At 42.0% G+C, this 16,551-nt stretch overlaps 1 protein-coding gene across 3 annotated transcripts in view; it reads left to right on the top strand.

Moving 5' to 3' along the window:
* ARPC2 (actin related protein 2/3 complex subunit 2) overlaps window positions 1-16,551 on the top strand; it is a 36,101-nt gene that overhangs the window by 12,732 nt on the left and 6,818 nt on the right. For all 3 annotated transcript variants that reach the window (XM_021706538.1, XM_008073692.1, XM_021706546.1), the window contains exons 4-7: window positions 136-248; window positions 5,891-5,936; window positions 9,849-10,035; window positions 10,984-11,077. In XM_021706538.1, coding sequence (XP_021562213.1) covers window positions 136-248; window positions 5,891-5,936; window positions 9,849-10,035; window positions 10,984-11,077 — 440 coding nt within the window. The remainder of the gene's footprint in view (window positions 1-135; window positions 249-5,890; window positions 5,937-9,848; window positions 10,036-10,983; window positions 11,078-16,551) is intronic.

Below are 16,551 nucleotides of genomic sequence, written 5' to 3'. Positions count from 1 at the left end.
AATTTTAAATAAATGTCACTTTACTTATATGACTTCTTACAGGGGGTCTTCTCGTGGCCTGCAGCAAGGTAGATAGGTGCTTTGAGATATTATTCCCATTCCCAAGTTAAGCAGTCTTACTTGCTTTCCTCACAGATTTTGATGGTGTCCTCTATCATATTTCAAATCCTAATGGAGATAAAACAAAAGTGATGGTCAGTATTTCTTTGAAATTCTACAAGGAACTTCAGGCACATGGTGCTGATGAGGTAAGTTTCATATCATTTTTCTTGGGACTCTTGTTTCCTCCTCACTTTTCATTGGCAGCTTGCCATGGACGATCCATGGCACTAAATCACCCCCACTGGCACAGGCCACTCTGGACAGCTGGCTCACCTAACTAGGGGTGATGCAATTCCCATAATGATGTAAAGAAGTATGTTTCCCAGCAAAGGTTTTGGCTCTTTGCTTACTTGTTTTTTATCTTAGGGAAATAAAGATGTTCTCTAACCAAAGCTTAATAACTTTATCAGAATCTTAAAGGGATATACCTTGTTTCCAAATTATACATGCTTCCAGTATTTTATAAAAAAAACAGTGGAAACAAAAACAGCTTTAGTTCTCCAAAAATATAGCAAAGAATACTTTTCCTTGACCACTACAAAAGTAGCTGCTGCAAGAATAAGACAGGTTCTGTTCTATTTTTGAAACAATTATCAAACCAGATATATAACTTCTGACTTGTTTAAATTTAATCATCTTCGTTTTGTTTCTCATTCTGGTTATGTAGGCACAAATAACTGTCTTTTTTTTTTAAATTGATGTCTTCCAAACTGGAGTACAGTGGCACGATCCTGGCTCATTGCAGCCTCAACCTCCTGGTCTTGGATTTTTTAATTTTTTTAATTAGAATCTCACTCCATTGCCTAGGCTGAAGTGCAGTGACATGCTCACAGCCACCCCATTGTCGACTTGCTGGGCTCCAGTGATCCTTCTTCCTCAGCCTTCCAAGTGGCCAGAACCACAGACGTGCTAATTTTTTATTTATTGTAGAGATACGATCTCACCAAGTTCCTGGACTGATCTCGAACCTGCAGGCTCAGGCAGTCCTCCTCGGCCTCCCTAAGTGCTGGGGTTACAGGCTGAACCACCGAGCCCCATCCTGTCTTTTAAATGTAATGTTCTTATAGCTGGCCTCTTTAAATACCTCTTTCTTATAACTACCTTAGGGGAAATAAGGGAGGTCCCGACATTATTAAACTCTTGATAACCATGCCTTGTTCACTGGCTTCTTTTGATAGCTAAAGGAGCACGTTTGGTTCCTGTTGAACTGTATTTGCTCTGAGGAGAACCATTTATGGAAGAAAGAAAATGCTATTACGCCACTGTGTGCACATTGTGGTTGGGTCTCAAAGCAGGAAGCATGACTCAGTTCCTGAATCAGTTTTCAAATATCTTAGTTTTAATAAATAGACTAGGTTCTCCTTAATCTGTTGAATGAAGATATAGCCATTTCTGTTTTCTTTCTGAAAAGAGTAGTAGCTTTTGAATTGTTTGAAATTGATGTAATGAAAGGTTGTTTGTAAAAGAATGTGATGAAGACTATGATCAAAATATAATTTTTTGGTATAAAAACTAAAATTGGTTTTCACTAAACAGAATACCAAGAGCCATAAGTTGCTTCACTTAGTTATTCAAATGCAATTGATTTGCCCCATAAGTTTAAGGAAAGAAGAAACATTTAGACAATTTGGATTTGGGTTATTTTACTAGGAAAAAAAAAGTTTCAAAGGCGAAGACCTATTCTTCTTATAAAGTTTATGAAGGATTATTATGTAAAGATAGTGGCTAGCTCTTCTCTTCACCAGATAAAGAGCAAGAGGAAACAAGTGACTGTTAAGGCAACCCTCTAGATTAGCTATAGGATAACTACCTGAAAAGAAATGTTAGAACATTTGAACAGATAGTTTTTTAAATTGTGTAATCATTTTTTCCCTAGACAGTCTCCTCTAAGTGCAAGCTGGGTGGGTGCCACCTGTAGTCCCAGCTTTGGAGAGGCTAAGGTAGGAGGGTTGTTTGAACATGGAAGTTCAAGTCCAGCTTGGGCAACATAGCAAGGCCCTGTCTCAAAAAAAAAAGAGAGAGAGAGAGAGAGTTCTAGGTACAATAATAATAATCCTGGAAAGGAAAAGAAATGTTAAGCTAGATTTCTTAAATCTCTTTCCATTCTGTGTTTTTCTTACAGTGAAATTCCAAAACACATTGCTATTCTTGTAGCTACTATAAGGGTCAAAGAACCAACCCCACCCACACGAGTGGGTGGAGTAAGTAACATTCAGTATTGGAGCAGAGTGCACAGTAAATAGCTCCCTGGGTTGGTTAAACAGTGACCAACCTGTGATAACCATAGGAAGCTTGTTACTTTGTCACATGCCCTTTTTAAAGGTAGAAGCCTCTGCTGCTAAAGTGGGAAGGTCTGAATGGTGGTGATAGGTTGCCTTCACCCAGCTCCTGGTGTTAGATTGGGAGAGGGGGCACAAATTGAAAGTGAATCATGATTAAAAGTACAAGTGAAATAACAGGGAAATGTGGGCTAGTTTTGCCAAGGGAAGGGAGCAAAGGAGTTCAACATGGTATAAGTTTGGCTCTCCGTACCTTGGATCTAAGAATATTAATTTAGTAAGCTTGAATTCAACTAAATCTTAGGGGCTGGGGTTTCTCCACATCTGATTTCCCCTTCCTCCAAGTAACAGTAGTACCTGTAACAGACTTGTAGCTCAGAGGTAGCATACTAATTGAAATTCTTGTGGGATAGGCATGTTACTTTTTTTCCCTCAAATTCTTTAGGAGAAGTGGTATGTGGTACACCTGAAGGTCAAAGCTGTCTCAGTGCTCCCAAAAACTCTTGTGACCTTGAACCCCTCCGTTCAGTTCCTCTTCTGTAAAAGAGATACCTCAACAGAGTGAGACTCCTACTCAAAAAAAAAAAAAAGGAGTGGCTATATGTTCACCAAATAGGAACTATATGTGACATTACATATCTTTTTTGCCTTTGTTTAAACAAATGTAACTATTGATTCATACTTAGAGGTCCACTTCCTAGTTATAACTTTTGTTTGGTTTTGTTTTTTTGAGTCAGAGTCTCTCTCTGTCACCCATACTTGAGTGCAACAGTGTGCTTTTGGCCACCACAGTCTTGACCTGGTGGGCTCAGGCGATCCTTCTGCCTCAGCCTTCCAAGTATCTGGAACTACAGGCGAACACCACCACGCCCGGCTAATTTTTTGGTTTATTATAGAGACGAGGTCTCACCAAGCTGTCAAATTTAACCCTGAGCTGGGACAGTCCTCTCACCTCAGCCTCCCAAAGTGCTGGGATTATAGGCGTGAATCACTACACCCAGCTAATTATAAGTTTTTAATGAAGGTTAGTAATAACCCATGTCTCTCTTTTGCCTCTTAAACATACAAAGACTACTATGTGCCAAAAATGTATATGCTTCTTAGTGACTTTAATATTTACTTTCTCTGGCCGGGCACAGTGGCTCATGCCTATAATCCCAACACTTTGGGAGGCTGAGGTGAGAGGACTACCTGAGCCTACGCGTTTGAGACCAACCTGGGCAACTTGGCAAGACCTCATCTCTACAATAAATCAGAAAATTATCTGGGCATGGTGGCACATGCCTCTAGTTCTAGCTACTTGGAAAGCTGAGGCTGAAGGATCGCCTAAGCCCAGTAGGTCGAGGCTGCGGTGGCCAAGAGCATGTCACTGCCCTCCAGCCTGGGCAACAGAGTGAGACTCCAACTAAAAAATATATATATATGGCCAGACTCGGTGGCTCAGCCTGTAATCCTGTGCTTTGGGAGGCCAAAGTGAGTGAATTGCCTGAGCCCGCAGGTTCAAGACCTGCCTGGGCAACTTGGCGAGACCTCACCTCTACAATAAATTAAAAAAAAAAAATTAGCCAGATGTGGTAGCATGCACCTGAAGTTCCGGCTATTTGGAAGGCTGAGGTGGAAGGATCGCTGGAGTCCAGCAGGTCGAGGCTGCGGTGGCCAGGAGCGGCTACCGCACTCCAGTCTGGGCTACTGCACTCCAGTCTGGGCGACTGAGTGAGACTCCAACTCAAAACAAAACAAAAACGTTAAAAAAAAAAAAAAAAAAAAAATATATATATATATATATATATATATATATTTACTTTCCAAAATAACTCCCTTTCTACTCTTTCTGTCTCATATAACATTTAAGTAAGAACTGTTCCTTCAAAATAGAAAGTTATGCTGGGCTCAGTGGCTCAGCCTGTAATCCCGCGCCTTTGGGAGGCTAAGGTGAGTGGATTGCCTGAGCGCGCGGGTTCAAGACCTGCCTGGGCAGTGAGACCTCATCTCTACAATAAATTTTAAAAAATCAGCCGGGTGTGGTAGCGCATGCCTGTAATTCTGGCTACTTGGAAGGCTGAGGCGGAAGGATCACCAGAGCCCAGCAGGTCGAGGCTGCGGTGGCCGGGAGCGGCCACTGCACTCCAGTCTGGGCGACAGAGTGAGACTCCAACTCAAAAAAAAAAAAAAAAAAAAACACAAAACAAAATAGACAGTTAGTTTCCTAAATCCTGTCAGTCTAGAAGCAGTTTCCAACAGGTGAAGTAGTCACAATGGCAGTAAAAAAACTAGGAGGGTGTTTTTGTGTTGCTAAAACAGAATAGACTGTGATTTATAAAGAAAAGCTTGTTTGACTCAGTTCTGGAGGCTGGAAAGTCCAAGAGCACGATGCCAGCGTCTGGCAGGTGCCTTGATGCTGTGTCATCCCCTGGCGGGAGGCAGAACAACAACAGAGGGCCAGACACATTTAACAACCATCCGATGATAACAAACCATCTTCCGCTATAATGGCCTGAGGCAGAGCCCTTGTAGCCTCTCACCAGCACAGTGGTACTTGAGTTTCAAGGTTAATTTTGGAGGCAGCATTCAAACCATAGCAGAAAGGTGTAAAAGGGGCTCTTTTTTTTTTTCCCAAGAAGCTAGAAAGTAGCCAGCAGTAAGTATTGGTTTTTAGAAAAAGACATGTAGACTGTACAACCTTCTGTGGACCCAACAGTATTAATAGCTGGCTAAGATGTCATTATTCGTTATCTTTTGCCTTAAAAGCTGGTTACGCACAAAGTCATTTTAAAGCATACAAGATTAGCAGACCAGCAGAAATCTGTTCCCAACTACCCCACTTTTATCTTTGTTCACCTGGGCTAGCGGCTTGCCCTGTGCTTAATTGATAACTACCATACTCTAGTCTCTCACTTGCATTTGACATTGTTCTACTTGCTTTAAAATAAAAGGTGGGCCAGGCACAGTGTCTCACACCTATAATCCCGGTACTTTGGGAGGCCGAGGTGAGAGGGTTCCTTGAGCCCATGTGTTCGAGACCAGCCTGGGCAATTTGGCAAGACTTCATCTCTACAGTAAAAAAAATTAGCTGGGCATGGTGGCGTATGCCTTTAGTTCCAGCCACTTGGAAGACTGAGGCAGAAGGATCATCTGAGCCCAGCAGGTCAAGGCTGTGGTGGCTGTGAGCAGCATGCCACTACACTCCAGCCTAGGTGACAAAGTGAGACTCCTACTTAAAAGAAAAAAAGAAAAGGTGGTTAAATACATTGTAGGATCTGGAGGAAAACAGAGAGCACGTAAAGGGAGTGATCAAGTCCTAAACCAGTAAAGGATGAACTTTGGTTGAAAGACAGATCCAGCCAGGTGTGGTGGCTCATGCCTGTAATCCTGGCACTTTGGGAGGTGGAGGCAAGAGGATTGCCTAAGTCCAGGGGTTCTTGGCAGGTACAGTGCTTTTTAAAAAAATAAATAAATAAAATTATCGTGGCCTTTGGATTAATGTATTTGTTGTGTTTTGTTTTTTCTAGTTATTAAAGAGGGTGTATGGGAGCTTCTTGGTAAATCCAGAATCAGGTATGTAGTCAATGTGAGCAACCATGGAGGGATATGGGAAGAGACATGCCCTGTTGGTATGATGCCTTTTAGAGCCAAAGGATTTTATTTAAATATTCATTATACAAATATTTTTGCATGAGCCCAATTCCCAATTGAACTCCCTTTATAAAATTAGCTTTTGAGCAGCTTTGCTCTGTCCATTGTGGTACACAGTGGGGTGTACAGAATTGATGTGTGAGGCATTTCCAACATTTACTTGATGGGGTTGAGTGAATCTTCCTTAGTCTTTGAGCCAGAGAGCCACTTTTGTTTGCTCCTAGTGACTAGAATGCTTTTGAGAAGACTGAGCAAACATTGGTTCCCATCTTCTGCTCCTGGTAACACCTTTTTCTGCACTCAGCATAGTTAAAGAAGGAAAAGGAACATTCACAACACTATTCTCATCTTTTCAAGTAACAAATACGTTAGCCACCTCTTTAATCCAGTCTTCTTTTTCTTTTTTTGAGTTGGAGTCTCACTCTGTCACCCAGACTGGAGTGCAGTGACCACTTCCAGCCACCGCAGCCTCGACCTGCTGGGCTCCAGCGATCCTTCCGCCTCAGCCTTCCAAGTAGCTGGAACTACAGGCGTGCGCTACCACGCCCGGCTAATTATTTATTGTAGAGATGAGGTCTCGTCAAGTTGCCCAGGCGGGTCTCGAACCCGCGGGCTCAGGCAATCCACTCACCTCAGCCTCCCAAATTGCTGGGATTATAGGCTGAGCCACCGAGCCCAGCTAATCCAGTCTTCTAATAGGTGATTTCTGTCTTCATGGCCAGAGGAATTGAAAGGTATCATCCCATCCTTGAGCGAAACATTTCTGCCATACTGCTTGAAAAGGGGGTTTAAAGTGGAAAAACTGAACAGCATTTTATTTTCAACCTGTGATTCAGTGGTATATCTGAAATTCTGAGGCATTTAGCTGGTCCTTATTTGAGAACCAAGTAAGACCATTTGAATATAATATTTGTTACTCAAATATTGTTACTTTGGAAGCTTGATTTGCAAGCTATTCTAAGAAAGAGGAAACCAGGCTCGGTGGCTCAGCCTGTAATCCCAGGCCTTTGGGAGGCTGAGGTGAGTGGATTGCCTGAGCCCACGGGTCCGAGACCCACCTGGGCAACTTGGCGAGACCTCATCTCTACAATAAATCAAAAATTAGCCAGGCATGGTAGCGCGCGCCTGTAGTTCCAGCTACTTGGAAGCCTGAGGCGGAAGGATTCGCCAGAGCCCAGCAGGTCGAGGCTGCGGTGGCTGGGAGCGGCCACTGCACTCCAGTTTGGGTGACAGAGTGAGACTCTAACTTAGAAAAAAAAAAGAGGCCCTCTCTGTTTCTTACTCTCTTAACAGGAGTTACTTTTGCAAACTTATTTCCTCACCTCACCTTTTTGCATTTTTACATGTCACTATCCCTATTAGGATACCTTCCTCCTTTCTGTATTTCTTCTTCTGGAAACAAAGTATCCAGTAAAGAAAGGTGTCTTTGGAATGTAACTTTTTACTGAGAGTATTTGTGGATAAGAACTTTGATGCTGCTCATAAAAACTAAATTATGGTAATCAAATTGGTTAAAACACAAGTACCACAGAAATAAAAACCATAATAAATAACACTGTAGGCTTTAAAAAGGAATTAAAGTGAAGTAAAGAAAAAAACATGTAGAATAGAAAAGTCTCGTCAGAAGTCTTGGTTATGCTTGTTGCAGCTATAACTCTATGGAGAGTTTATATTTCTCCCCCGGGCCTTCTCTTCCACCTCCTGCTAAAGCACAGACATTGACCACTTTATAATACCTGTTCGTACAAGTGCAAAGTATAAGTATGTGAAAATGGCGTCTCTCGTCTTTTTAGGGGTTTATCTAGGCAAGTGTGGAAAACTCAGCAGGCCATACTGGATTTTTCCTTCTCTTCATCTTCAGTGTGTTCTATTCATCATATTAGAAGCCTCGCTGATTTTAGCTTAACTGTAGTTTGATTTAATTTGTTTTATTTGGTTTCGTAATACTAGCAAACCTCAACTCCAAACATTTTCTTTTTTTTTTTTTTTTTGAGTTGGAGTCTCACTCGGTCGCCCAGACTGGAGTGCAGTGGCCGCTCCTGGCCACCGCAGCCTCGACCTGCTGGGCCCCCGGCGATCCTTCCGCCTCAGCCTTCCGAGTAGCCGGAATTACAGACCTGCGCTACTACGCCCGGCTGATTTTTTGATTTATTGTAAAAATGAGATCTCACTGCCTAGGTGGGTCTCGAACCCATGGGCTCAGGAAATCCATTCACCTCAGCCTCCCAAAGGCACGGAATTACAGGCTGAGCCACCGAGCCTGGCTCATTTTCTTTTTTTTTTTGAGTTGGAGTCTCACTCAGTCGCCCAGACTGGAGTGCAGTGGCCACTCCCGGCTGCAGCCTCAACCTGCTGGGCTCCGGCGATCCTCCTTCCTCTGCCTTCCAAGTAGCTGGAACTATAGGTGCATGCTACCACGCCCGGCTAATTTTTGATTTATTGTAGAGATGAGGTCTTGCCAAGTTGCCCAGGTGGGTCTCGAACCCACGGGCTCAGGCAATCCACTCACCTCAGCCTCCCAAAGTGCTGGGATTACAGGCTGAGCCACCAAGCCCGGCTTCAATTTCTTTTTTAATCTAACCTTCTTGTAGGCTTTGCACTTATCTGGTTTTCAGGTACCAAAATGGAATGATGATTAATATTACTTAATACCAGAGTGTCAAAAATGTGCTAAGCATTATCTAGAACAAAGATTTAGACATCCCGTGCTTTCAAAGAACATAGGTCAACAAAAATCACAGACCTTGGGAATGCTCCTGAGAAAAAAATAAAATAGTAATGCAGTATAAAGGTTTGAGATATTAGTGTAAAATCCTTATAGTTCTGGTAGAGTTATTCCCGTTAATTGCCTAGAATATGACGTGATTCTCAGTGACATACAAATATTCTTGCAAAAACATTTAAAGGGTTCTTGGCACTTTAAAAAGTGATCCTATAATCAAGGAGTCCAGCCCTGTTTCGGGAATTCATAGTAGACATGCTGTAAAGAGGCAGCATGGTACCATGGTCAGCAGACTTAGATTCCAGTCCTTGTTCTTCCCCTGTACTGATGACCCACCATGTTCCATGCACTTTAAATACTGTACATTCTTTAAATGCTGGCAGCAGTCTGCACACACACACACACACACACACACACGCCTACACCATCTCCTCACTCCCTTTTCAAATGAGTAAATTGTTGTGGTTAGGCAGTTTTTTTTCTTTTTCTTTTTCCTTTTTTTGTTTTTTTTTTTTTTATTTAGAGTCTCACTTTGTCACCCATGCTGGAGTGCAGTGGCACGATCTTGGCCTCCCAAAGTGCTGGGATTACAGGTTTGAGCTATTGCATCCAGTCGATTAGGCAATTTTTCTATATCACAAAGTGATAAAGACCCAGTTCTGTTCAACTCACAAGAGTGGCCTACACCTACATACATCATGGTGCATTCAGCAAGTCACTTGGCTGCTTTGAACCTCTGTTTCCCTCTGTAAAATGAGAATAACCTTATCTGGCCTACATACTTCAAAGAATTGTAATAGAGGTCAAAAGAAGTAAAATGCTAGGGAAAAAACACTGAAAATTTTACAGTGTATACAAATAAAAGCTATTGGGGGAGTATATATTTAAGTTGATATTTGTTTTACCTCATTTTTTGCCTTATAAGATAGATGAAAATGGACAAATTCTGCCTGAGTTAAAAGTACAGACACTGAGACAGCATAAAATGTCATTAGAACGTGAAGTTCTTTAAAAATTGCCTGGTCCTTGTTTACTTGGAAGAGATCAGTAAGCTTTTTTTTTTTTTTTTTTTTTTTTTTAATAACTGCCGGATGTTTTTTCTCCCCTTCCAGGATACAATGTCTCTTTGCTATACGACCTTGAAAATCTGCCTGCATCTAAGGATTCCATTGTACATCAAGCTGGCATGTTGAAGCGAAATTGTTTTGCCTCTGTCTTTGAAAAATACTTCCAATTCCAAGAAGAGGGCAAGGAAGGCGAGAACAGGGCAGTTATCCATTATAGGGATGATGAGACCATGTGAGTATAGAATTTGGTCCTGAAGCCTGGGTGTGGCTGTCATACCAGGATGGCACTTACTGGAAGAAATACAGTTCCATCAAAACTTAAACTACTGTGCGAAATTGTTTTTCTCATACAATTCCTTAAGCCAGATATAGATGATAGGGGATAAAATCAGCCACTTGTCCTAGTCTCCAGATATTGAATGTCGATAAAAGGTAGAAAGAGAATCCAGTGCTTGCTTTTAAGGCATCACTATTCTGAGTCCTCTTTAAGAATATAGCCTAGCCGGGCTCGGTGGCTCAGCCTGTAATCCCACGCCTTTGGGAGGCTGAGGTGAGTGGATTGCCTGAGCCCGCGGGTTCGAGACCCGCCTGGGCAGTGAAACCTCATCTCTACAATAAATCCAAAAATCAGCCGGGCGTGGTAGCGCACACCTGTAATTCCAGCTACTCGGAAAGCTGAGGCGGAAGAATCGCCAGAGCCCAGCAGGTCGAGGCTGCGGTGGCCGGGAGTGGCCACTGCACTCCAGTCTGGGTGACAGTGAGACTCCAACTCAAAAAAAATATATATATATATATAGCCTGGATATTCAGGAGGCAGAGGATGACTATAGACTCGGTGTTGTTGCAACTTTTAGATTATCTACATACTAGAGTCTCATAGTATATAAAGAAATAAAATTTTTAAAAGTAGAGTTCTAAGCATCACTAACTCTAGATTTCATGTCATACCGTATACACAAGTTAATAAAATGTACTTTTGGTAATTTCCATTTCCTGCCTCTCTTAGGACATGCATGTTTTACACTTTGTTGGACATAAATATCTAGCTCACTTTGCACATTTTCGTTTTATGAAATATGAGATGGTATGACTTTAGCCTTCTGTTTAACTTATAGACCAGGTTATTGACAAAGCACCATTATGATTCTATATTTATTCACATAAGTTTTGTTCCCCTCAGGTATGTTGAGTCTAAAAAGGACAGAGTCACAGTAGTCTTCAGCACAGTGTTTAAGGATGATGATGATGTGGTCATTGGAAAGGTGTTCATGCAGGTATGAAACACGTTGGGGGAGAACCATGGTGTGGTAATTTATACCTTTGCACCAAAATATACCATAAATGTGGAGAAGAGAACCAGCAGCTCTTTTGATGTTGGAATGTGTTAAAGATTTGATAAACAACCCCCACCAAACTCACTGAATGTTAGATTTTTTCTTAGTGGTTCTAGTCTTTCGCAGGACATAACTAGAGGGTAAATCGAGTATTAATTATATTAACTATGACTGAATATTAAGTATCCTTCCTACCATAGGATCTTTGATTTAAAACATGTTCATGTTTCCTACTCTTGTGTTTCCTCAGAATTTTAGCAAGATCTACCCTTGGTTTAATCCTAAAGTTTTTACAAAACGGAGTCTATAGTAAATTTTTTGTTGTGGGTAATGCATTAATAAGTGGAGTTATTGACCTGGCAAAGGAGAAACTGGGCAAGAGTTTGGATGGCTCACCATAGAGTGCTTCCTACAGAAGAAGCCCATCTAAGAAAGAATAGTGGGAATTAGCAGGACATTTTGTAACCGAATTTTTGGTATCGTTGCACTCATTGTGGCTTCGTCATGTTGTTTGCTAGCCAGTAGTTTCTGGCCCTAGGACATGAGAGTTTATTGGTCAAACTGATTTCTTCTGAAATGGTTCGGCATCCAAAATCTAGTACAGTGATTAATTTTTTTTAAACTTTAGTACCTTCATTCTGTTACTTGGCAGGGTGATAAAGATTTTCATATTCTGAGACAGTATCTTGTTTTGCCAAGTAGAGTTGAAAGACAGCTGTGCTTAACAGTGAGGATACTTCTAAGCAGCTAGGGAAATCTTCAGAAGTGATATCCTCAATTTGATCCCTCCCTAGTGGCTTTTTGTGTTTTGACTAATGAATAAGAAACTCTAATTTGGGAGTCCCTATGCAGAAAAACTGGAATTTGACACTTAAGCATTTGCTAGTACCGAACTTGATGAGAGAAAACACACACACATGCGCGCGCACACACACCTCTTGGGCCCTAAAAGCAAACCTTTAAACAGACATTTCGTGTGTTTTATTCAGAATTGACAGGGAAATTAAATGCAGTAGCTCAGAAACTGGCTAAATCCAGACTGTGACAAACTAATTTTAAAACCTATGCGGTATATATTTAGGTTTGCTAGTTTTTTTGCCGATCGTTTTCCATTTTATTCCAGGAAACATCTAAGTTTATTTTTATACTTTAAACAGATCTTATCTTGGAGAATTTACTGGAGATTTGCTCCTTGGGATAATTTCATGTACTCTTTTTTTGCACATAAATTTAAATAACTCCCGCAAGCACCTGTGGTGGCACACTTATCTAAAAGGTAAAACAAACTCTTTTGTATTTTTGCACTAACAGAGTCTCTAGGTAGTGACTGGCCTGGAGCAGTGCAGGCTGTGTGGTATCTCAGAACATGAAAAGGATTGGCTCGTGAAGTCACCTGCCTGCCACCCTTTCCAAATTCAGAAGCTGGGGTAGGTCACAGAAAACTGGACTTTTGCTGAGTTTTCCCTCAAAATAAATTGTCTATTTTTTCTTGGACCTAGAGTTGTACATTTCTTATCTTTTTTTTGAGTTAGAGTCTCACTCTGTCACCCAGACTGGAGTGCAGTGGTGTGCTCATAGCCACTCCAGCCTTGACTTGCTGGGCTCAGGCGATCCTTCACCTCAGCCTTCCAAGCAGCTGAAATTATAGGCATGCACCACCACGCCTGGCTAATTTTTTGATTTATTATAGAGACGAGGACTTGCCAAGTTGCCCAGACTGGTCTCAAGCCCGTGGGCTCGGGCAGTCCTCTAGCCTCCATCTCCCAGAGTTGTACATTTCTAGGAGAAGGGAGAACAATGGATGCCTGGCACATAAAGTAGTGCCCTGGGAACACTGCTTCAGGTTTCTCATGGTCACTAACCTGCTTATTGTGGGCCTTTGGACTTTGCCCTGCCAGCATGCACATCCAACCTGATCAGAATACTAGTCCTGCTTTTTGTCACGAGGCAAGCAGGCACTGAGGGATGCTTAATGCCTTTACGAAAATGACAGGGAGTTTATACCCCCACTCACATGGGTGCCTTAACCGCTGTCTGTCATTGGTGTATTCCCAATTGTGGAGTACTGGAGAAAGTCTGGTAGACATCATCATTTCAGCACTCCTTCCATGAAGAACAACAGGACCAGTAGTTACGCTTTTGGAAATTGGCTTATGATAATCTAGAATTCTTTTTATATTACTGGACCTTAAAATCAGATTAGTAACTAAGGAACTGAGAAAAATTAAGTAGAAATTACTGGTTTCTATATGTTCAGGGGTAAGACAAACAATCTACTTCTTAGGCAGTTGGTGAAGACATTATTTTGAGGGACCCTGTTTGTACGTGTAGTTATATATATAGAATATTTTCCTGAACGGAGAACACCGAGTCAAAGTCAGTAATTTTGGTGGATATTACCAGACTCTTCTCCATAGGAATTGTACCATTTTGTCTTCTACCAACAACACATGAGTGCCTCTTTTCCCAGAGTATGTTGTCAGACTTGGATTTCTACTGATCTGATAAGGTTTAAAATGACATCTGTGTCCTCTTTGGAGTAAAGTGAAAACATCTTATGTTGAAGGCCATTTTTTTTTTCGTATAAAATGTCTCTTTATGTCATTTACCCATTTTTCTATTGGGTTATTGGTCTTAACTTTTTTTTTCTTTTGGAGTCGGGGTCTCTTTGTGTTACCCAGGCTGGAATCGTGGCTCACTATAGCTTCGAACGCTTGGGCTCAAACCATCCTACTGCCTCAGCATTTCAAGTAGCTTGGACTACAGGTATACACCACTATGCCCAGCTAATTTTTTGATTTTTTTGTGTGTGTTACCCAGGCTGATCTCGTACTCCTAACTCAATCCTCCCACCTCAGCCTCCCAAAGTGCTGGGATTACAGGCATGAACCATTGCACCCAGCCTTGATTTTTTTAAAATGCTAGGGCAAGCAGCCTTTCATCTGTGATAAAAGCTGCAAGTATTTTCTCCAGTTTATCACTAGACTGTTTTGTGGTTTTTTTCTTCCATGCAGAAGTTTATTTTATTTTATTTCATTTTTGAGTTGGAGTCTCACTCTGTCGCCCAGATTGGAGTACACTGGCCGCTCCCGGCCACCGCAGCCTCGACCTCTGGGCTCTGGCGATCCTTTCACCTCAGCCCTCCAAGTAGCTGGAACTACAGGCATGCGCTACCATGCCCAGCTGATTTTTTTTGATTTATTGTAAAGATGAGGTCTCACCAAGTTGCCCAGGCGGGTCTCAAACCCACGGGCTCAGACAATCCACTCACCTCAGCCTCCCAAAGTGCGGGATTACAGGCTGAGCCACCGATCCCGGCTCAGAAGTTTATTTTATATAATCAAATTGATCAGTCTTCTGTGGCTTCTAGATTTTGAGTTATAGTTAGAAACCCTTCCCTACTCCAGGGTTATAAGAAAATTTACCTGTGTGACTTTTCTAATAGTTTTAGTTTCATATTTTACACATAATTTGAGTTTTCTCCTGGTATATGGTATAAAAGAAGTTTCCATCTTTTTTTTCTAAATGGCTACCCAGGGGTCCCAGTAGCAGTTATTTAAAAGTTCATGTGTATAACTCTGATTTAAGATGTTATCTTTATCAGCTGGGCAGGTGGCTCACATCTGTGATCCCAGCACTTTGGGAGGTAGAGGCGAGAGGATTGCCTGAGCCCAGAGGTTCAACACCAGCCTGGTCAACTGGAGACCCTGTCTCTACAATAAATCAAAAAAGCTGGGCATGGTGGCATGTGCCTGTAGTTCCAGCTACTTGGAAGGCTGAGGCGGAAGGATCACCTGAGCCCAGCAGGTCAAGGCTGCAGTGGCCATGAGCATGCCACTGCCCTCCGGCCTGGGTGACAGGGTGAGATTCTGACTCAAAAAAACAAAAAAAGATGCTGCCTTTATCATATAATAAATTTCTGTATATATTTGACTTTATTCTGAACTTCCTATGGTAAATTGTACTTTGGAAGAGAAAGATAGTATGATATCCAAAAGATATTTTAGCCAAGGAAGAAAAAAAGGGGACAGTATCACTGGCTTACGTGTAACAGAGACACTGAGAAGAAGGAGGGTTGTTTGGGCTTAAGTTTTATTTAGGAGAGGGAACCAAGGAGAGAAGCAAATACATTAGATTGTTTAAAGGATAGTTCCAGACCAGAAGCATATTCGTGACCAAGTCTTCAGTGTATTATTTTCCATTTACAGAACTGATGAAATGCTAATAAGTCACCACAGGTTTACAAATACCTCATCTGGTTGTGAATACCACATGTATATATGAATTGGAACCTTAGAGACACTTAAACACAAGGAAATGCAAGCCATTATTTTTCTGTTCTGTTTGATCCCCTAAAGCTAAAAAATAAAACTAGTGGATATTAGAAAGCTTCCTAACGGTTTTGTAGACTAAAGATATTTTCTAGAAAAGGGCAATATTAGAAGCTTTGCTTTAGGCATGTCCATTTGGGGTGATCTTGACTCCTTCCCTTCCAAACATTTTTTTCTTATGTTCAAAAGGGAACTAATCTAACCCATCTTACGGTCATTTCTTCTCCACCAGCCATTAGAAGCCAAGTAGTGCTGGCTCGAGATACAGTATCTAAAACAGGTGAGGTCCCAGACTGGGCACTGGGACTCCCCAGGCATTATTTTTCCGTTGCCACTAATTGCTGAGGGCTTGCTGATCAGTGTATATTCTTCAGTTGCAAATGGAAACAGCCCCTGTTCCTTCCTTTACAGTGTGCAGATATTAAACCAGCTAGGTTGAAATGCTTTCTTTCATTCAGCAAGCCACATACCAGACAGCCTTTTTGGGGGATAGAGAAATAGAAACAAAGATGAATAATGCATGATCTTTGGCTTCAGGAAATCATAACCTGGTAGGGAAACCATAGTAAAGTATAGTAGAGTTTGTAGAAAAGAAATGCCACCTCCAGCAAGAGAGCAGCCACCTGCCCAGCTGGTTGGAGATGGCTTTAGGGAGGAGGTAATATTTGAGCAACAGTGGCAGAGCACTGTAGACCACATGGCCATGTAGCCTGTAAATGAAGAGATCAAGCCTGTAATCCCAGCACTTTGGGAGGCTAAGACAAGAGGATTGCCTGAGCCCCCAGGGGTTCAAGACCAGCCTGGGCAACTTGGTGAGACCTCATCTCTACAATAAATAAATTTTTTAAAATGATCTTGAAAGCCCTTGGCTCTATCCCCCTGTCATCATCTTGCAAAGGCCCGCTGGCTCAGCCTGTAATCCCTCGCTTTGGGAGGCCGAGGTGAGTGGATTGCCTGAGCCCGCGGGTTCGTGACCCGCCTGGGCAACTTGGCGAGACCTCATCTCTACAATAAATCAAAAAATTAGCTGGGTGTGGTAGCGCGCACCTGTAGCTCCAGCTACTTGGAAGGCTGAGGTGGAAG

Source organism: Carlito syrichta, unplaced genomic scaffold (genome assembly GCF_000164805.1).
Source record: "Carlito syrichta isolate Samal-C Ts95f unplaced genomic scaffold, Tarsius_syrichta-2.0.1 Scaffold115728, whole genome shotgun sequence".
Taxonomy (NCBI): Eukaryota; Metazoa; Chordata; class Mammalia; order Primates; family Tarsiidae; genus Carlito; species Carlito syrichta.
Note: the sequence above shows the minus strand (reverse complement) of the source record. Positions and strands in the feature narration are given on the sequence as shown.